We start from the raw sequence: 22121 nt of genomic DNA, 5'->3' as shown, positions 1-22121 counted from the left end.
ACACCTCTACTGGTGTGGTCTTACTCTATCCCCACACCTCTACTGGTGTGGTCTTATATCCCCACACCTCTACTGGTGTGGTCTTACCCTATCCCCACACCTCTACTGGTGTGGTCTTATATCCCCACACCTCTACTGGTGTGGTCTTACCCTATCCCCACACCTCTACTGGTGTGGTCTTACTCTATCCCCACACCTCTACTGGTGTGGTCTTATATCCCCACACCTCACTACTGGTGTGGTCTTACTCTATCCCCACACCTCTACTGGTGTGGTCTTATATCCCCACACCTCACTACTGGTGTGGTCTTACTCTATCCCCACACCTCTACTGGTGTGGTCTTACTCTATCCCCACACCTCTACTGGTGTGGTCTTACTCTATCCCCACACCTCTACTGGTGTGGTCTTACTCTATCCCCACACCTCCCTACTGGTGTGGGCTTACTCTATCCCCACACCTCCCTACTGGTGTGGGCTTACTCTATCCCCACACCTCCCTACTGGTGTGGGCTTACTCTATCCCCACACCTCCCTACTGGTGTGGTCTTACTCTATCCCCACACCTCCCTACTGGTGTGGGCTTACTCTATCCCCACACCTCCCTACTGGTGTGGGCTTACTCTATCCCCACACCTCCCTACTGGTGTGGTCTTACTCTATCCCCACACCTCTACTGGTGTGGTCTTACTCTATCCCCACACCTCTCTACTGGTGTGGTCTTACTCTATCCCCACACCTCTACTGGTGTGGTCTTACTCTATCCCCACACCTCTACTGGTGTGGTCTTACTCTATCCCCACACCTCTCTACTGGTGTGGTCTTACTCTATCCCCACACCTCTACTGGTGTGGTCTTACTCTATCCCCACACCTCTCTACTGGTGTGGTCTTACTCTATCCCCACACCTCTACTGGTGTGGTCTTACTCTATCCCCACACCTCTACTGGTGTGGTCTTACTCTATCCCCACACCTCTCTACTGGTGTGGTCTTACTCTATCCCCACACCTCTACTGGTGTGGTCTTACTCTATCCCCACACCTCTCTACTGGTGTGGTCTTACTCTATCCCCACACCTCTACTGGTGTGGTCTTACTCTATCCCCACACCTCTCTACTGGTGTGGTCTTACTCTATCCCCACACCTCTACTGGTGTGGTCTTACTCTATCCCCACACCTCTCTACTGGTGTGGTCTTACTCTATCCCCACACCTCTACTGGTGTGGTCTTACTCTATCCCCACACCTCTCTACTGGTGTGGTCTTACTCTATCCCCACACCTCCCTACTGGTGTGGTCTTACTCTATCCCCACACCTCCCTACTGGTGTGGTCTTAACCTATCCCCACACCTCCCTACTGGTGTGGTCTTAACCTATCCCCACACCTCTCTACTGGTGTGGTCTTAACCTATCCCCACACCTCTCTACTGGTTTGGTCTTAACCTATCCCCACACCTCTCTACTGGTGTGGTCTTAACCTATCCCCACACCTCTCTACTGGTGTGGGCTTAACCTATCCCCACACCTCTCTACTGGTGTGGTCTTAACCTATCCCCACACCTCTCTACTGGTGTGGTCTTATATCTCCACACCTCACTACTGGTGTGGTCTTAACCTATCCCCACACCTCTCTACTGGTGTGGTCTTAACCTATCCCCACACCTCTCTACTGGTTTGGTCTTAACCTATCCCCACACCTCTCTACTGGTGTGGTCTTAACCTATCCCCACACCTCTCTACTGGTGTGGGCTTAACCTATCCCCACACCTCTCTACTGGTGTGGTCTTAACCTATCCCCACACCTCTACTGGTGTGGTCTTATATCTCCACACCTCACTACTGGTGTGGCCTTATTTTGTCCTCAGTGCTGTGTTGTTGTTTGCTTAATGATAGACTAAATGTAGAGGCAGGCAGTGTAGTGGCTACTTGTGGTTGGAGACCATAAGATCACTAACGAGCCTGAGCTCCATTCATTATGAGCCAAATAGCTATATAGTCACTTTCACTTGACCTTTTTCATTCTTTTTAATCCCCCTGTTTCCTAAAACGTTTCACTGTTTTGAAAAGCCAGCAAAAGGAAAACGATCCACAAAGTGAAAATGCTTCTGTTCTGTGGTACACAGTGATGTCATTCATGCACAAATTACATCACTGGTCCACAACTTAACTCAAATCAACTCTCTAACTGTCAAACTGGGGGCACTGTGGTGCAGTGGTAAGCGCTGTCGCCTCACAGCTAGAAGGTCCTGGGTTCGATTCCCACCTGGGACGCTGTGAGCGCTGAAGGAGTGTGTGCCCGTCCGCATGTCCTCGAGTGCCCACCGCCCGGGTGGGGTCGTCAAAAGGGTCTCTCTGTGTGGAGTTTGCATGTTCTCCCCGTGCCCCCTGGGGGTTTCCTTCATATAGGAACCCCACCCCAAAACATGCAATATCCTGGTCGCTGAAGTGGTTCCTCCTCTGGTCGTTCGGGGCGCCTGTTCAGAGGGAGGGGAACTGGTTGGAATAGCGTGATCCTCCCACGTGCTATGTCCTACCGGTGAAGGGGGGATGTTGGCCGTGACGTAACAGACAACCACATTTACAGTAGGACATTTTGGAGGGCAAAAAAAAAGCAGGTTTGAACCATAGAGGGCAAATGATAGAGGGCAAATGATGCCTGAAAATGATACTTTGTACAATTGTAACAGATTGGTCTCAAATGTGGAGATTTTGCCCAGAATCCTTCACACACCATAAGCTGAAAAAAAGTGTTTTGGGGGTTAGTTACACTTTAAGGATTATTGTGTGCATGTAAACACACTTAATGATGACTGTGTGTTTCCATACAGACATGAGGACGTGCCGTGTGAATGAGTTCAGCTGCGGAGCGGGCTCCACCCAGTGTATCCCCGTCTTCTGGAAATGTGACGGAGAGAGAGACTGTGACAGTGGAGAGGACGAGCTCAACTGTGGTAGGTGGAACCACACGTCATTCAAGCACTTATCTGAAGTGGGGATGGGCAACTGGCGACCTGACTCAGTTTTTGTTTGTGGTTTGTTTTTGTGTGTGTTTTCCCCCACATACCTGCCAAAACTCCAGGTGTTTTCCCCCACATACCTGCCAAAACTCCAGGTGTTTTCCCCCACATACCTGCCAAAACTCCAGATTGTTGCGGCAGTATCCCTACTGTACTTTTAAGCCTTCCTCCCGCTGCACTGCTTGGTCATTTCTCCCATTCATCTCCTGGTTGTATAGTGAAGATACAAATCACGTTGCTGAAGCGGGCTTCATTTGAAAGCTAGAGCAAAGGTTCTGGTATCATCTGAAGACCTAACATGGTACCAACCAACAACCATGTCATGCTAGCTTGTCAGGAAGGGAGCTAAATAACAGCCCAAAGTTAGGCTAACATTTGACAAGGGAATAACTGCCATGGCCATTTTCAAAGGGGTCCCTTGACCTCTGCCTCAAAAGTCTATGGTTCTATAGGTAGGCTTAGGGCTACACACCATGCACTTTCTGTCCCATTTCCTTTTAAATATGTTCATGCTAACTAATACAATTACTGTCAAACTATTTTAGATCCTGAATGTAAATTGTCTATCAAATAATAATAATAAATATAATACATTTAACATAATTTAATTTCACATAACATCAACATTTATTTTTGGTCCACAGCCCTCCATCCAGATACATTTGTGGCACTTCATAGGAAAGAATTTGGACACCTCTGCTTTAACCATCACTCTGTGTCTGCTCTGTTCTCTCACCTTCCACTCTTTCTTTCAGTTATCTGTTTCCAGGAAGCACTTTTATGATGAGTTTGTTTCCCCTCCTGACATCACATCAACATTGTTGTTATGATTTATTGCTGTAGGTGAAGTGGTGCTGGAGGATGTCACTCACAACACAACCTTGGTCTCAGCGACCTTGGTCCGACATTTTTTCATTTCAATCTACAGTAGCACCAAGGCTGCGTTCACACCACAGCCAAAATGTGAGCGGTTTCTAAATTTTAGTTTAGTTTTTTTCCTCTCACAGATCTCATTTTTTGTTTTCTTAACTCATTCTCTAGTCAGTGTGAAAACAGCAATACCATTTATTAAATTCCTTCAAAGTCTTCACTAAATATATTTTATTTAGTCTGAACAGACATGGATGTAACCGGCAACTTGACTTGGCGGAGGCATACAGTACAACCGCGAGGTGGTTATTTCTATTTTCCTGAAGCCATTACCAACATGATTTGGAAATACACTTTTCATACCGTTGGATGTCTTGCCTGTCTTATTAAATGTGAAAAGGCACCATGAAATGCCACAACATAGCACAATGTGCAGCCATATGCTATGGAATATATGGACTAATGAAGGCAGTACAGTAGCTGCTGGGCTTATGCATGCTAATTGCTTGGAGGTTGTCTAGAGGTTTGCTGTTGAGGGGATGTGACTAATGTAAGAAATAAAGATAATTGGTTGGATATCATAAGAGGTAAGGTCGTGTAACTTGAATGTGAAAGAGGCTGTGTGGAAAGGTATGGGGCGGCCTGGGTGTTCAATATGAATAGGCTGTATAATGTGGGAATATATAAGATATGTAGGCTGATCAAGTATGTTGATTTATATGTTGAGTTGTATGTTCTGATGTCTGTTTATAGTAATTTTGGTGTCTTGCTTGTATGTTCAGTTGCCAGGTGAGTAAATATCAACTTCTCACTTACGGTAGTTGTTTTGTTTCTTGTCATTTTTTCTCTCTCTTTTTCTCAACCAATTGTCCTTAGCCAATCCCTGCTGTCCCGGTTGTTGCTCCACCCCCTCTCCCGATCTGGGGAGACTTGTAGAGTAGCACTTGTAGAGTAGCACTTGTAGAGTAGCACTTGCAGAGTAGCACTTGTAGAGTAGTGATACATGTGGAGTCGCCAGCCGCTTCTTTTCACCCACCTTGACAGAGAGGAGTTTCACTGGCAGGACGTAGCGTGTGGGAGGATCACGCTATTCCCCCCAGTTCCCCTCCCCTCTGCACAGGCCGACCAGAGGAGGTGGTAGTGCAGCAGCATCCAGGACACACAATCTTTTTTATAGCATTAGGTAGTTTGTTGCTCCTTGTAATGTTCCTGCTGGCAGGCTGCAACCGAGACCAGACTTCCCCGCAGATTTACATGATCACTTCTCAAATCAACCATCGTAACGCTGGAAAAGACGTAGGCTGACTGAACTTCTCTGTGGTGGGAGGAGAGTGTTTCTACCTCTACACTAGAGCTGTGCATCTTCACTGATCTCACGATTCGATACGATTCGATTATACAAGTCTACGATTCGATTCGATTCGATTATACGATGCATCTTAAATCGATGCATCACTTTTTCCGCAATACATGATTTATTTTTTCTCACTTTCTTTTTTCTCACTGTGTGGCTACTTTTAAAATAAAAGTGCATTTGGAATTGCATTGTATTATGATCCATAATTAAAATAAACAACTGCATGTACTTACATTCTATTTTATTTGATTACCGTATATATTAAAAAAAAAAAAAAATTAAATAATCGATTTTTGATATTTGTTAATCGATTCAGAATCGTCCTATTAACACATTCACTGCCAGCCATTTTTTTTTTACTGTAGGTAGCTTCTGCCAAGCCGTTTTTTGAGGATTCTGGCTCATTTTACAAGAGCCGAGGATAATTTTCTGCTTGGACTTTGTGAACACGAAGTTCACAAAAGTACTAATAGAATGTGTGCTTTCTCTGTCTAAAAGAGTTAGTTTGTAGAGTTAGTAGTTATGTAGATATTAGCCGTTGAGTACAGCATGGTTTCAGCGTCTGAGACAGGAAGCTGAGATAATCGCAGTTTTCTGAAATTCAATCAAACAGGCAGAACAGTCACTTTAACCATTTATTTTTGGCATCAGTGAGAGATCAGACATCTGAACAATATAGTTCTGAACACCCTCTCCTTCAAACTCCTCCCTCCGTGGGCGTGTCTGGTGGCGTTTGTCACAAGCCAGTTTCTCCTGCCTGTCTGAGCAGTGAGCAGCCTCCCTCTCTGGCGGCCCCTCGTCGGCGAGTGTGGCGAGTGTGGACTGTGGATGGGACTCAATCGTTTCTTGGATTTTCGGTTGAGAGCTTTGATGAAGCTTTGTGCGATTCTAGGCTTTATGCTGCCCACCCAGTCTATTTTTGGAACCCCCCACCGTTGTGCGCCCGTGTGCAGCAGCGTGAAAGCGTTTTCGCCTACAGTATGAGAATGAGGCTCGTTCGTTTCTGGGTTTTCGGAATGCGTGCGATTCTGGCCTTTCTGCGGGTGTTTCAAAGTGTGTTTCACCCATAATCTATTATGCAAATTTGCAATCCCCCACGCCAGCACCGCTCTCCGCTCTCGGTGTGCTGCTGCTGGCGCGGCCGCTCTCGGGCGAGTCTGGTGACTGATGACTGTAAAATCGCCATGCCATTTCCTTGAGAATGGCTTCCTCCCGCGGCTGTTTTTGGTTGGCTTTCTCTCTGTCGGGAGAGCACTGTCGCCACTTAGTTGGTCGGTAAAATAGATTATACACATTCAATACTTCCAATATTTTTTATAGGAGACGTGGGGGGCATTGATCCACGTAGCACCGTCAAAAAAAATAATTATTTTTTGACGAGTCAACTCGTCATTGGCAGTGAACGGTTGGATTGTGTTTGACGAGTCAACTCGTCATTGGCAGTGAACGTGTTAACCCTGTAAGACCCGGATATATTTCTACTTGCAAAAAAAATTATTCAACCTTTCTGATGGTGTTGTAGGAGTACTTTGGAGAAGAAAATATAGTGTTTAAAAAAAAAAAAAGTTTTTGTAAGGTTTTATGCAAATGTTGTAATATCACAACGTAGGGTCAATCGGGTAGCAGAATTTCCTATAGGCCATTTTTACTCATTGTCAGAATAACATGGCAAATGTATATATACTTCATTAAAACAACATAAGGGTTCATTTATATGGTTATGGTTTATTATTTGGCCTCAGAACAGTATACATTATGAATAATATTTGGCCTCAGAACAGTATACATTATGAATAATAACATCAATGTAAGCCATATTTTTAAGAATTGTGATTTTATTAAAAGAACAACAAAATGAAAACAATACATACAATAAATGTACTAAAGAAACCTAATTACCTAATTACTCCGCAAAATGTAACAGGCACCCCCCTCTCATACTCCAAGTGACTGCAAATCACTTTGAACACCATTTACAATCAATTGCTTACGCTTATTTGCAGTGATAGTCCCAGAAACAGTTCCTGTGACCTGAAATACACAGACGAACATCACACTTGTGGCATAGTAAGTTGGTGTACCCTGAACAGCCACCATTCCTGCAGCGCCCTCTCTGTGTCTTTCGTGGGAGATGGCCAACTTGGTCCTGGCACACATCCGATGGCAGGTGTTGACGTGGTGCCTTGGGTGGAGCGCGGTTTGGACTCTCTTTCAGTTGTCTCTTCTGAGCTGAAGTGTCGCGATGCATCTCTGAATCGATTATTTTTGGCAGCTCTACTCTACACTGCCCCCTGTGGTCTTTAATTGACGTTTGGTTGTTTGTGATAAAGATGTGCTTTCTGCTTTGGGTCTATATTGAAAACTAAAAAGCCAAATGAGATGAGACTTGTCTGATCATAATGAAGAGCCTGAACTTGTGCTTGTTGTAACTTGTGAATCACAACTAATAACCTCTCCCTCTCCTCCCGCCCCTGAAGGCAACATAATAACCTCTCCCTCTCCTCCCGCCCCTGAAGGCAACCTAATAACCTCTCCCTCTCCTCCCGCCCCTGAAGGCAACATAATAACCTTTCCCTCTCCTCCCGCCCCTGAAGGCAACATAATAACCTCTCCCTCTCCTCCCGCCCCTGAAGGCAACATAATAACCTCTCCCTCTCCTCCCGCCCCTGAAGGCAACCTAATAACCTCTCCCTCTCCTCCCGCCCCTGAAGGCAACATAATAACCTCTCCCTCTCCTCCCGCCCCTGAAGGCAACATAATAACCTCTCCCTCTCCTCCCGCCCCTGAAGGCAACATAATAACCTCTCCCTCTCCTCCCGCCCCTGAAGGCAACATAATAACCTCTCCCTCTCCTCCCGCCCCTGAAGGCAACATAATAACCTCTCCCTCTCCTCCCGCCCCTGAAGGCAACATAATAACCTCTCCCTCTCCTCCCGCCCTTGAAGGCAACCTAATAACCTCTCCCTCTCCTCCCGCCCCTGAAGGCAACATAATAACCTCTCCCTCTCCTCCCGCCCCTGAAGGCAACATAATAACCTCTCCCTCTCCTCCCGCCCCTGAAGGCAACCTAATAACCTCTCCCTCTCCTCCCGCCCCTGAAGGCAACATAATAACCTCTCCCTCTCCTCCCGCCCCTGAAGGCAACATAATAACCTCTCCCTCTCCTCCCGCCCCTGAAGGCAACATAATAACCTCTCCCTCTCCTCCCGCCCCTGAAGGCAACATAATAACCTCTCCCTCTCCTCCCGCCCCTGAAGGCAACATAATAACCTCTCCCTCTCCTCCCGCCCCTGAAGGCAACATAATAACCTCTCCCTCTCCTCCCGCCCCTGAAGGCAACATAATAACCTCTCCCTCTCCTCCCGCCCCTGAAGGCAACATAATAACCTCTCCCTCTCCTCCCGCCCTTGAAGGCAACCTAATAACCTCTCCCTCTCCTCCCGCCCCTGAAGGCAACATAATAACCTCTCCCTCTCCTCCCGCCCCTGAAGGCAACATAATAACCTCTCCCTCTCCTCCCGCCCCTGAAGGCAACCTAATAACCTCTCCCTCTCCTCCCGCCCCTGAAGGCAACATAATAACCTCTCCCTCTCCTCCCGCCCCTGAAGGCAACATAATAACCTCTCCCTCTCCTCCCGCCCCTGAAGGCAACATAATAACCTCTCCCTCTCCTCCCGCCCCTGAAGGCAACATAATAACCTCTCCCTCTCCTCCCGCCCCTGAAGGCAACATAATAACCTCTCCCTCTCCTCCCGCCCCTGAAGGCAACATAATAACTTCTCCCTCTCCTCCCGCCCCTGAAGGCAACATAATAACCTCTCCCTCTCCTCCCGCCCCTGAAGGCAACATAATAACCTCTCCCTCTCCTCCCGCCCCTGAAGGCAACCTAATAACCTCTCCCTCTCCTCCCGCCCCTGAAGGCAACATAATAACCTCTCCCTCTCCTCCCGCCCCTGAAGGCAACATAATAACCTCTCCCTCTCCTCCCGCCCCTGAAGGCAACATAATAACCTCTCCCTCTCCTCCCGCCCCTGAAGGCAACATAATAACCTCTCCCTCTCCTCCCGCCCCTGAAGGCAACATAATAACCTCTCCCTCTCCTCCCGCCCCTGAAGGCAACATAATAACCTCTCCCTCTCCTCCCGCCCCTGAAGGCAACATCACGTGCGCGCCAAACGAGTTCACGTGTGCCAGCGGGCGCTGCATCTCTCCTAACTTTGTGTGCAACGGCGAGGATGACTGCGGCGACGCGTCAGACGAGCAGGAGTGCGCTCCCTCCTCCTGCGGCCCCAGTGAGTTCCAGTGTGGGAACTCCTCCTGCATCCCTGCAAGCTGGGTGTGTGACGACGATGTTGACTGCCAGGTAATACACACACACACACACACACACCAACACACACCAACACACACAACTACAGACAAACACACACAGACACACAATAGAACTGCAACAATTAATCAATTAGTTGTCAATGATTAATTCGCCAACTATTGAGTTTTAAATTTCATGTTGGTGACAAAAAGCAGGTAGGGACAACAGAATAACTGTCATCAAGGATAATGACACTATCAAAAGTAAAAGCTATAACAATATTGATTGATTTTTTTTTATGCAGAAAAAAGTCTAAATTCTGTTTCCAGCTACTTGAATCTGAATATTTTCTTGTTTCTTTGCTCCTCTACCACAGTAAACTGAATATCATTTGCGGACGACATCTTGGGCTTTGGGAAACACTGATCGACATTTTTCACCATCTTCTGACGTTTTATAGACCAAACAACTAATCGATTAATCGAGAAAATAATCAACAAAGAAAATAGTCATTAGTTGCATCCTGCCCCCACGCGCACATACACATACACAGACACACACACACACACACACACACACACACACACACACACACACTGCAGATCGCAGCCTCACAAAATGTAGGTGAATAATACATGTGATGAAATGAAGTACATTTCAGGAACACTTGCAATACTGGGTAGAGTTGCACAATTAATCAAATCGATGTCGAAATCGCAATATGGCCAAGTGCAATCTCCAAATCACAGCAGCTGCACTTTTTTGATGAAGGTCAATGTGTCACAGCAACACGGAGATGAAGCATTATGCTGCTACAGAGATGTCCTGGCCTACTAATCATCTTCTCCACACTGTAAGGGAACATGCTTATTTGGTACAGAGCCCAGGAAAAGGGTGAGGGGACCTTTTATTAAATTGTTTGCCCAGTGGAAATTAAATGCAAAAAATAGCATTCCCATTGAAAATAATAATCATGAGTTATGTCGCAATATCTGTCAATATAATCGCAATATTGTAGTTTTTTTTTGCATATCGTGCAGCCCCAATACTGAGATCAAATGTTTATGAGTAAAGCTAGCAGGTTTCAGATCGTGGCCCTCGTCAGGGTTTCGGCAGACGGTCATGAGCCAAAACATACTGGTTTTATTAAACACACAGCAACAGAAATGACAACATGGTGTGTGTGTGTGTGTGTGTGTGGTTCTCCCTACAGCAACAATAGGTGCAAAAGTAACAATGATACAACTTCATAGCTAAGCTGCCTGTTGATCGTGATTACTTAATTAAAACAGAATATTTAACCTCAGCCAGAGAAATTATCATGCCTTGGTATTATGCCTTGGTATCATGCCTTGGTATCGTGCCTTGTAGGGGTGTCACGATACACTCAGTTCACGATACGATACGTATCACGATACTGGGTTCACGATAACGATATGATACGATTTTAACAATATTTTTTTAAACTTGAATAATGACAATATATGACTGGAAAAGTAGTATTTTATTTGAAATGCACAAATACAAAACATGCTGTTGTGGGAAATTGTTATTACAATAACAACTAGAAAAAACATGAGATTGGAGATAAGGCTTATCTTGAAATAGAATGAGTTACACCGTCACTTAGATTTACTTTGAACTAAAAGGTTTCTCAGCAGTATAAATTCTCATTATGCATCTTCAGTTTTTCTTCAAACTCAAACAACAAGACTTTTCTTAGTCTATTTTTTATGCATCTTCAGTTTTTCCTGTCAAGTAAACAGTTTTGCCAGAAACTCAATTGAATGGTTTCTCTCCTGTATAACTTCTCATGTGTCTCTTCAGAGACTTGTTCAACTGAACTACTTTCCACACATTGAACTTCAACAAACAAAGACGTTTCTTTGTCTACTTTTGAAAAAAAAAAAAAAAAAAATCACGATATGAGATTTCATCTCAACGATACATATCGTGACGTTTTACTATCGCGAAATTTCGTGGGACGATATATTGTGACACCCCTAGTGCCTTGGTATCGTGCCTTGGTATCGTGCCTTGGTATCGTGCCTTGGTATCGTGCCTTGGTATCGTGTCTTGGTATCGTGCCTTGGTATCGTGCCTTGGTATCGTGCCTTGGTATCGTGCCTTGGTATCGTGCCTTGGTATCGTGCCTTGGTATCGTGCCTTGGTATCGTGCCTTGGTATCGTGCCTTGGTATCGTGCCTTGGTATCGTGCCTTGGTATCGTGTCTTGGTATCGTGCCTTGGTATTGTGTCTTGGTATCATGCCTTGGTATCGTGCCTTGGTATCGTGCCTTGGTATCGTGCCTTGGTATCGTGCCTTGGTATCGTGCCTTGGTATCGTGCCTTGGTATCGTGCCTTGGTATCGTGCCTTGGTATCGTGCCTTGGTATCATGCCTTGGTATCGTGCCTTGGTATCGTGTCTTGGTATCATGCCTTGGTATCGTGCCTTGGTATCGTGCCTTGGTATCGTGCCTTGGTATCGTGCCTTGGTATCATGCCTTGGTATCGTGCCTTGGTATCGTGCCTTGGTATCGTGCCTTGGTATCGTGCCTTGGTATCATGCCTTGGTATCGTGTCTTGGTATCGTGCCTTGGTATCGTGCCTTGGTATCGTGCCTTGGTATCGTGCCTTGGTATCGTGCCTTGGTATCGTGCCTTGGTATCGTGCCTTGGTATCGTGTCTTGGTATCATGCCTTGGTATCATGCCTTGGTATCGTGCCTTGGTATCGTGCCTTGGTATCGTGCCTTGGTATCATGCCTTGGTATCGTGCCTTGGTATCGTGCCTTGGTATCGTGCCTTGGTATCGTGCCTTGGTATCATGCCTTGGTATCGTGCCTTGGTATTGTGTCTTGGTATCATGCCTTGGTATCGTGCCTTGGTATCGTGCCTTGGTATCGTGCCTTGGTATCGTGCCTTGGTATCGTGCCTTGGTATCGTGCCTTGGTATCGTGCCTTGGTATCGTGCCTTGGTATCGTGCCTTGGTATCGTGCCTTGGTATCGTGCCTTGGTATCGTGCCTTGGTATCGTGTCTTGGTATCATGCCTTGGTATCGTGCCTTGGTATCGTGCCTTGGTATCGTGCCTTGGTATCGTGCCTTGGTATCGTGCCTTGGTATCGTGCCTTGGTATCGTGCCTTGGTATCGTGTCTTGGTATCGTGCCTTGGTATCGTGCCTTGGTATCGTGCCTTGGTATCGTGCCTTGGTATCGTGCCTTGGTATCGTGCCTTGGTATCGTGCCTTGGTATCGTGCCTTGGTATCGTGTCTTGGTATCGTGCCTTGGTATCGTGCCTTGGTATCGTGCCTTGGTATCGTGCCTTGGTATCGTGCCTTGGTATCGTGCCTTGGTATCGTGCCTTGGTATCGTGCCTTGGTATCGTGCCTTGGTATCATGCCTTGGTATCGTGCCTTGGTATCGTGTCTTGGTATCGTGCCTTGGTATCATGCCTTGGTATCGTGCCTTGGTATCGTGCCTTGGTATCGTGCCTTGGTATCATGCCTTGGTATCGTGCCTTGGTATCGTGTCTTGGTATCATGCCTTGGTATCGTGCCTTGGTATCGTGCCTTGGTATCGTGCCTTGGTATCATGCCTTGGTATCGTGCCTTGGTATCATGCCTTGGTATCGTGTCTTGGTATCGTGCCTTGGTATCGTGCCTTGGTATCATGCCTTGGTATCGTGCCTTGGTATCGTGCCTTGGTATCGTGTCTTGGTATCATGCCTTGGTATCGTGCCCTTGGTATCATGCCTTGGTATCGTGCCTTGGTATCGTGCCTTGGTATCGTGCCTTGGTATCGTGCCTTGGTATCGTGCCTTGAAATATAGTGTGATGCAACATTGGATAACTTGATGCAATAGGCAAGTGAGAATGTGTGGTCAAGTCCAAACAAAACCAGACAAATCTGCCTGAGGTGCATCAACTCAAAACCTGCGTGTAGAAGATTAAAAGGAATTTGCCTCACTGTATAAAGATCAAAACAAAACAAAGAGGCCAGCTGATGTGAAAAAGTAGTGCTCCTTTTGCACTGGAGCCTTCCTGACCCCACACACACACACACACACACACACACAAACAAACACATTCCAGTCTGTGTAGGTCAGGGGTGCCCAAACTTTTTTGAATGGGGGCCAGATTAGTTCATGTGAAAATGTCGCGAGTTGGGGGGGGGGGGCAGGTGCTTCTCGCATCATATGGATTATATATTTTTTTTTAATAAAAAATCACATACAATTGTACTTTGTTTACCATGTGAAAACATTAGTTGTACATGTGTTGTTCCTACTTGGTTCTTGTACAAACTGTATGATAGTGTGTCATCGTTAGGTGAAGGGAAAACATGCTAATTGAACTTGCTTGATTAACCAATAGTGTGTGGAGGGCCACATATAGTATATTTTGAGAGACAAGACGAGGGCCACTTAAGATCTGTCCGCGGGCCGCAATTGGCCCCAGGACCGGACTTTGGACATGCCTGTAGGTTCTAACTACTGCAGCAACTAGCGCTTACCCCCCCCCCCCTCCCCCGTATATTTCCGGGTTCGTCAGGGGAAAAGTTAATGGGGTTTTAGAATGGGGATTTAACTTAAATGCATCATTTTCTGTGGTTAACAAAAATTTATGAGAGCGTGGATTTGGGTCCAGCAGGATAATCTTCACAAACGTGAAAAACTTTTGTAAATGTTTTTTTGTTTTGTTTTTTACGCGATTTTTAGAAAGCGCTTCAAAAGGCATAACAGTGATTGACATTCGTGAAGATTATCCTGCTGAACCCAAATTCACATTCCCATACACTTTTGTTAACCACAGACCTTATTTGATGCGTTTAAGTGAAATCCCCATTCTAAAACCCCACAGATTTTTCCACTTGACGAACCAAAATGGCGGCGATTTCTGGTTAAGCCTGCAAAAATACGTCATCCCTGTGGTAGGCTACTCTATTGGACTCTGTCTCTCTCTATCGCCCGCCCTACAGACAGAGTATCACACTGTTAATCCTCTCCCATACACACTAATGACTTTCTGAGATGACGCAAGCATGAGAAATTCTCCATGCGGTTCCTCTTGATCCCATTCTCCCCCCATTGTATAGTTTTATTATTCTGATGAAAGTGCTAATCTGTCGCACAGATCAGCTGTCACTGAAACAGTGTGGGCGGAGCTTGGGATTTCTGTTCATGCAGTTTGAGCGGTTTGTCATCTCATGAGTTTAAAATAATAAACCGTAAGATAAATAGCGATGAAACTATAACCGGTTTTTAATGATAACCATGATAAAATTCCTTACGATAACCATGATAAAATGATTCCTTGTGATAAACGATAACCGTACGCTTTGAAAAACATGGTAAATACTGTTCATCATCAACCAAAGTTGGCAACAGTCTCCCAGATGCAAACGCACAGCCTTGGAGAAATTATTTCAGTGACTGTATCAATCCTTTTTGGATTGGATTTGGAGTTTTCAATATAAAACTTGGTGAAATGATTTCTGTGAGTGTATTGGTACCTTTTGAAAAATTTCAGCACATTTTAACAACGCCGTGATAGTACTGATAACTGTGATAATTTTCGTCACTATAATCATATGAAATTTTCATATCGTTTCATCTCTGAACATTTAAAATCATAAATAGCAACCTAGACCGTGCAACAAATATGAATGCAACTACCAAGACCTCACCCATTGTTCTCCCCTTTTGAAGCCTTGTGTTTGGCATTTTGGCCGTCGCCATCTTGATTATTTGGAGCCAGAAGCGGCTATCGCGAGACCCGGCGTTTCCCACAGAGCCATGACCTGACTGGACAGGCGACCTGTCAATCACGCCCCAAAACATAGTCTGCTTTATCGTCTTATTTGAATCCAAATGGGACCATAATTTACTAAATAAACATCAAAGACTTGAAACTAGGAAAGTGTTTACTGAGGTCATACATCAAGTGAGAAGTAGGGTCATTTTCCCATTGGCTTCTATACATTTGGCCTTATATTTGCAGCCATTAGAAAGAATGTAGGTTTAAGGCACTTCCGCATTGGCTTCATTTTTATTTTTGCAGCCAGTGGATTCACCCCCTGCTGGCCATTAGAAAGAATGTAGGTTTAAGGCATTTGTGCAGTTGGTCCCATCTTTCAGACACGCAGGTTGCCCCTTGATGGCAACAAGTTGGAGAATGAAACTGATGGAAAATGTCTCTCTCTCTCTCTCTCTCTCTCTCTCTCTCTCTCTCTCTCTCTCTCTCTCTCTCTCTCTCTCCTCATGCAGGACCAATCAGACGAGTCTCCGTCGCGGTGCGGCCGTCCTCCCACGCCGCCAGCCAAGTGTTCGTCCAGTGAGATGCAGTGCAGGTCAGGAGAGTGCATCCACAAGAAGTGGAGGTGTGACGGAGACTCCGACTGCAAGGACGGCAGCGACGAATCCAACTGTCGTACGTCAAATCACAGGCTAGCATTTGATTGCTTACGAGGACAGATTTATACTTATGTTCAGTGAAGAAAAACGCCTGGCTGAGACTCACTAGAGCTCATTGGATCTGCCGGGAGACACCCGTCTTCACCACCAAGGTCATGACCTCCAGCTAGGGATGGGTATTTTTTTTAAAACAGGATTTCAAACAATAATGTTATGTGTTATGCTCTAGAATGTTAGTGAAGGTGCGTGCAGCGCCGGTTTTGGAGCACCGGAGGGCGGATATTTCACTCAGCAGCTCGGGCATGGCAATTGTTGTAAAAGTAAAAGTTGTTGTAAAAGTACCGGTACCATATTGGTACCGGGTTTCGGTAGCTAACCCCTACCTCCAGCTGCTCCTGACACTTCTAAGACCATCTTTTAAACTGTGCAGCCCCTTCTATACGTGACACGTGTGTCCATTTGAGCACAGATTTGAGATGAGCATGAAATGTTCACCTAGGCTCCTCCCCCGGCTTGACAAGGAAGCAAGAGAGTGAGGTTGACTGGGGGGGAGAGAGAGGGCTCAAAGCCAGTGAGACCACATAGATGGACTGTAGGGTGAAACACACACGCATGCACACACAGTGTCAAGGCCGTGTTGCCAGATTGAGCGGTTTTCTGCTCAATTGGGCTATTTTGGATTGCATTGTGCTGGGGGGAATGAACTGTTTAACTGATAGAATTAATCAGTCAAAATTACCGTTGACATCCCTAGTATTTTCACACTTTTCACCTTGATAAATATTTCAAGGCCATTTCAAAATGTGCAGTCGGCCATATTGTGATTTCCATTACATTTCGGTTAATTGTTCAGGTCTAGGCTACAGTATGTACAAGTTGATTCATGTCGTGTGAGGGCTACAGCGAAAATAACTTCCCTGTCTGTCTGTTTCATCCACACTCCTTAGTGTATATTTTCCACGCTCTGCTCTCCTACCTGACGGCTCCTGGGTGTCAGAGGATCACCAGGAGTCTTGGCCTCCTGACGGTCTGCTGATTTGTGTGTGTGTTAATCTGAGAACTGAAGCTTATTCAGTTCAGCTTATTGCACTGCACTCTGGATCAGAGAGCGAGCTAAGAGCCTGTGAAGTGAAAACCAGGCTAGGCTAATGACTGGCTAGGAGATAAATGGAAGCCAATGGAATTTCTGTGTGTGTGTGTGTGTGTGTGTGTGTTCACCAGCTGTGCGTACCTGTGGCCCGGAACATTTCAAGTGTGACGATGGAAGCTGTATCCCTGGCGGCAGGCAGTGCAACGGCCTGAGAGACTGTACCGACGGCTCTGACGAACTCAACTGCAGAAACAGTAAGTGGTGTGTGTGTATCTGTACCTTGTACTACCGCTTCCGCGTCCTGTGTGTTTTGGCCGAGCCTCACTCCTACCTTCAATAGGATCTTCGTCTCTCTTACAGCCGGTCAGACCGGAAACAGTATGGCTGCCTCAACTCCGCTAAACGTTCACCCAGAAGCCACATATTGATATAAATATCAGCATAACCAGCCAACAGATATCAAAGCTGGTGGGCATATAAGCAAAATAAATTGAGAGAGTGTAACTCGAACTGGTTAAAAGTGACTATCGCGGCGCGGGCATGCGCACAAACGGGAGCGTAAAGTTTTTGTGTGTGAGATGGTGATGATGGTCTGTATGAGTATTATTACAAAAGATGAAAGATTATGCGCAGCACAGTAGATGGTTTCAAGATTATTCCTGCTTGATACAAACAAATGCTTTCACAGTCCACCTCAGGAAGTACACACGTGTTGTTATTGTGTGTGTTTACAGTCCACCTCAAGAAGTACACACGTGTTGTTATTGTGTGTGTTTACAGTCCACCTCAGGAAGTACACACGTGTTGTTGTTATTGTGTGTGTTTACAGTCCACCTCAGGAAGTACACACGTGTTGTTATTGTGTGTGTTTACAGTCCACCTCAGGAAGTACACACGTGTTGTTATTGTTGTGTGTGTTTACAGTCCACCTCAGGAAGTACACACGTGTTGTTATTGTGTGTGTTTACAGTCCACCTCAGGAAGTACACACGTGTTGTTATTGTTGTGTGTGTTTACAGTCCACCTCAGGAAGTACACACGTGTTGTTATTGTGTGTGTTTACAGTCCACCTCAGGAAGTACACACGTGTTGTTATTGTGTGTGTTTACAGTCCACCTCAGGAAGTACACACGTGTTGTTATTGTGTGTGTTTACAGTCCACCTCAGGAAGTACACACGTGTTGTTATTGTGTGTGTTTACAGTCCACCTCAGGAAGTACACACGTGTTGTTATTGTGTGTGTTTACAGTCCACCTCAGGAAGTACACACGTGTTGTTATTGTGTGTGTTTACAGTCCACCTCAGGAAGTACACACGTGTTGTTATTGTTGTGTGTGTTTACAGTCCACCTCAGGAAGTACACACGTGTTGTTATTGTTGTGTGTGTTTACAGTCCACCTCAGGAAGTACACACGTGTTGTTATTGTGTGTGTTTACAGTCCACCTCAGGAAGTACACACGTGTTGTTATTGTGTGTGTTTAGCACACACACACACACGCGCGCGCACACACACACAGTTAATTCCCCCCTCCAGTGTACATGTATTTTGTCATTTTTAAGATTTCTTATTTTTCTGAGTAATGTCCTGACAATGTTGATTAGCCACACTGTTCACACTGTTTTTTGGTGCTAAAGTTCAAAAAGTGAAGTTGGTAGCTAAAATGGAACGATTACGTGTGATTTTAAGTGGAACGTCAGGAGGGACATAAGGAGTAATGATGAATGGTTGGGTTTAGGCATGCAGAGTGATGATTGGTTGGGTTTAGGCATAGAGAGTGATGTTTGGGTTTTGTTTAGGCATAGAGCAATGATTGGTTTGGTTTAGGCATGGAGTTGGAGACTGATGATTGGTTGGCGTTAGGGTCAGTGGCGGGGTTAGGTCCCTCTGGCCGATCCATTCTAGCGTCAACCGTTAACTAGCTAGCTAGCTGTTGCTACGTTAGCTAAGCCCGCTGCTGTAACAAGCTTTGTCAGCTCAAAACGCCACTGAGTGAACAAAACTCTAGCTCGTTAATCATTTAGAGTCATGCTGATTCCACTGGGACCACCTGTCTCCCTCCCTGCAGTGACTCAGTGTAACAGACCTGCCTGTCTCCCTCCCTGCAGTGACTCAGTGTAACGGACCCGACTGTCTCCCTCCCTGCAGTGACTTCCTGACTGTCTCCCTCCCTGCAGTGACTCAGTGTAACGCTCCTGACTGTCTCCCTCCCTGCAGTGACTCAGTGTAACGCTCCTGACTGTCTCCCTCCCTGCAGTGACTCAGTGTAACAGTCCTGACTGTCTCCCTCCCTGCAGTGACTCAGTGTAACAGACCTGACTGTCTCCCTCCCTGCAGTGACTCAGTGTAACGCTCCTGACTGTCTCCCTCCCTGCAGTGACTCAGTGTAACAGACCTGACTGTCTCCCTCCCTGCAGTGACTCAGTGTAACGCTCCTGACTGTCTCCCTCCCTGCAGTGACTCAGTGTAACAGTCCTGACTGTCTCCCTCCCTGCAGTGACTCAGTGTAACGGACCCGACTGTCTCCCTCCCTGCAGTGACTTCCTGACTGTCTCCCTCCCTGCAGTGACTCAGTGTAACGCTCCTGACTGTCTCCCTCCCTGCAGTGACTCAGTGTAACGGACCCGACTGTCTCCCTCCCTGCAGTGACTTCCTGACTGTCTCCCTCCCTGCAGTGACTCAGTGTAACGCTCCTGACTGTCTTCCTCCCTGCAGTGACTCAGTGTAACGCTCCTGACTGTCTCCCTCCCTGCAGTGACTCAGTGTAACGCTCCTGACTGTCTCCCTCCCTGCAGTGACTCAGTGTAACGCTCCTGACTGTCTCCCTCCCTGCAGTGACTCAGTGTAACGCTCCTGACTGTCTCCCTCCCTGCAGTGACTCAGTGTAACGCTCCTGACTGTCTCCCTCCCTGCAGTGACTCAGTGTAACGGACCTGACTGTCTCCCTCCCTGCAGTGACTCAGTGTAACGCTCCTGACTGTCTCCCTCCCTGCAGTGACTCAGTGTAACGGACCCGACTGTCTCCCTCCCTGCAGTGACTCAGTGTAACAGTCCTGCCTGTCTCCCTCCCTGCAGTGACTCAGTGTAACAGTCCTGACTGTCTCCCTCCCTGCAGTGACTCAGTGTAACGGACCTGACTGTCTCCCTCCCTGCAGTGACTCAGTGTAACAGACCTGACTGTCTTCCTCCCTGCAGTGACTCAGTGTAACAGTCCTGACTGTCTCCCTCCCTGCAGTGACTCAGTGTAACAGTCCTGACTGTCTCCCTCCCTGCAGTGACTCAGTGTAACGGACCTGACTGTCTCCCTCCCTGCAGTGACTCAGTGTAACAGTCCTGCCTGTCTCCCTCCCTGCAGTGACTCAGTGTAACAGTCCTGACTGTCTCCCTCCCTGCAGTGACTCAGTGTAACGGACCTGACTGTCTCCCTCCCTGCAGTGACTCAGTGTAACAGACCTGACTGTCTCCCTCCCTGCAGTGACTCAGTGTAACAGTCCTGACTGTCTCCCTCCCTGCAGTGACTCAGTGTAACAGTCCTGACTAGGGCTGCACGATATTGGAAAAAACTGACATTGCGATATTCCCCGCCCATGCGATATATATTGCGATATGAAAAAATACAGATTTTCACCAGATTAGCTCTATTTGAAAGAAAATAATATTTCTAGAATGATTGGGATGATTTTGTAGAGGAGTCCATCTGATTTTGGAGGGGAAATTAGGTATTTTAATGTTTCTCAACCACTGGGCTGTGACCTACTGGTAGGCCTCAGAGCGTCATCTATCAGGGTGCATACACATTTTGACCAATGGATTTCCATGACTTACATACATGAAAAAGTGAGTTATGACATTCTACTTTAAAATGTCACTAGCCTATACTTCACTTAGTGTAATGCAGCCTTTAAAACCAGGGAAAGACAACATGTATGCTGTATCACCATATTACCATCCAACATCTAAGACCATGTAGTCTCAAATCACAATACAATATGGATATAAATTTGATATATTGCCCACCCCTAATATTGAGTGCCAGAATCTACCTCCCAATGATGCTATTTGCAGAAAAACATTAGATTTAATTGATTATAATCACTGCTTTCAACTTCTTTCGTTCTTCTAACGTTTCAATAAATCAACAATGAAACACCGCTGGTTACTTCACACACTTGGTCTGACCCCCCTCCAGAAACTACCAAGTGGTACGCTCCGCATTTGGGGAGTTCCGGTTTTTGAGCGCACGCAGGGCAGTACAGAGACGAGGATTCACATGCAGCCGACCGGTGACAAACAATTCATTCGTGAAAAGTAATAAATATATATTTAATTGCCCAGCTATGTCTATTGTCTTTTTATTTTCACCGACATGTTTTGTGTAAATGAGTCGCTATGTATGATTACCTCTACCGTAACGTTACTGCTATCATCTGATGCATCATCAGACTGAGGGGGAGAGAGAGCTGCGGTGATACACGGACAACTTCTCAGTCACTTTAGCCTTCGTGTCATAAGTTGCGGTCTTGCTTTTTGGTGTTTCAAGAGTAAATATCTCCACTCCACGGACATGTTGAGTTACAGCAGCCAGTATACTAGTGCGCTGCAAGCTGTGGACAAGTCCGCCTCGCAATCACATCGTTTACAGACAGGCTACTGTCAGCAACGCAACATAAGCAAAAACAATTCAATTTTGCTCTCTGTGCATGTTTGTTGTGTTGAAGCTAAGCATTAAATGAGTGAGTACAGTAGCGGGGCATCTCTCTCCTTTGAGAGAGCCTGCATTTCACTCAGTAGGCTACCCCTAAAGTGAGAGTTTATCAAGCAACATGACGAGTTAATTTGCTTTTGACATCGCACGTCCTGCGATGTGACTATCGCGCATGCGCACATCGCAATGTCGATGTGTAAACGATATATCGTGCAGCCCTAGTCCTGACTGTCTCCCTCCCTGCAGTGACTCAGTGTAACAGACCTGACTGTCTCCCTCCCTGCAGTGACTCAGTGTAACGTTCCTGACTGTCTCCCTCCCTGCAGTGACTCAGTGTAACAGTCCTGCCTGTCTCCCT

At 46.3% G+C, this 22121-nt stretch overlaps 1 protein-coding gene across 1 annotated transcript in view; it reads left to right on the top strand.

Moving 5' to 3' along the window:
- vldlr (very low density lipoprotein receptor) overlaps positions 1-22121 on the top strand; it is a 106421-nt gene that overhangs the window by 31188 nt on the left and 53112 nt on the right. Inside the window, exons 4-7 of the mRNA XM_083639138.1 lie at positions 2829-2951; positions 9399-9607; positions 15823-15985; positions 17191-17313. Coding sequence (XP_083495264.1) covers positions 2829-2951; positions 9399-9607; positions 15823-15985; positions 17191-17313 — 618 coding nt within the window. The remainder of the gene's footprint in view (positions 1-2828; positions 2952-9398; positions 9608-15822; positions 15986-17190; positions 17314-22121) is intronic.

Source organism: Poromitra crassiceps, assembly GCF_964638095.1.
Source record: "Poromitra crassiceps genome assembly, chromosome: 6".
Taxonomy (NCBI): Eukaryota; Metazoa; Chordata; class Actinopteri; order Beryciformes; family Melamphaidae; genus Poromitra; species Poromitra crassiceps.
The sequence above is the reverse complement of the archived record's forward strand: the minus strand, read 5'-3'. Positions and strand labels throughout refer to the sequence as shown.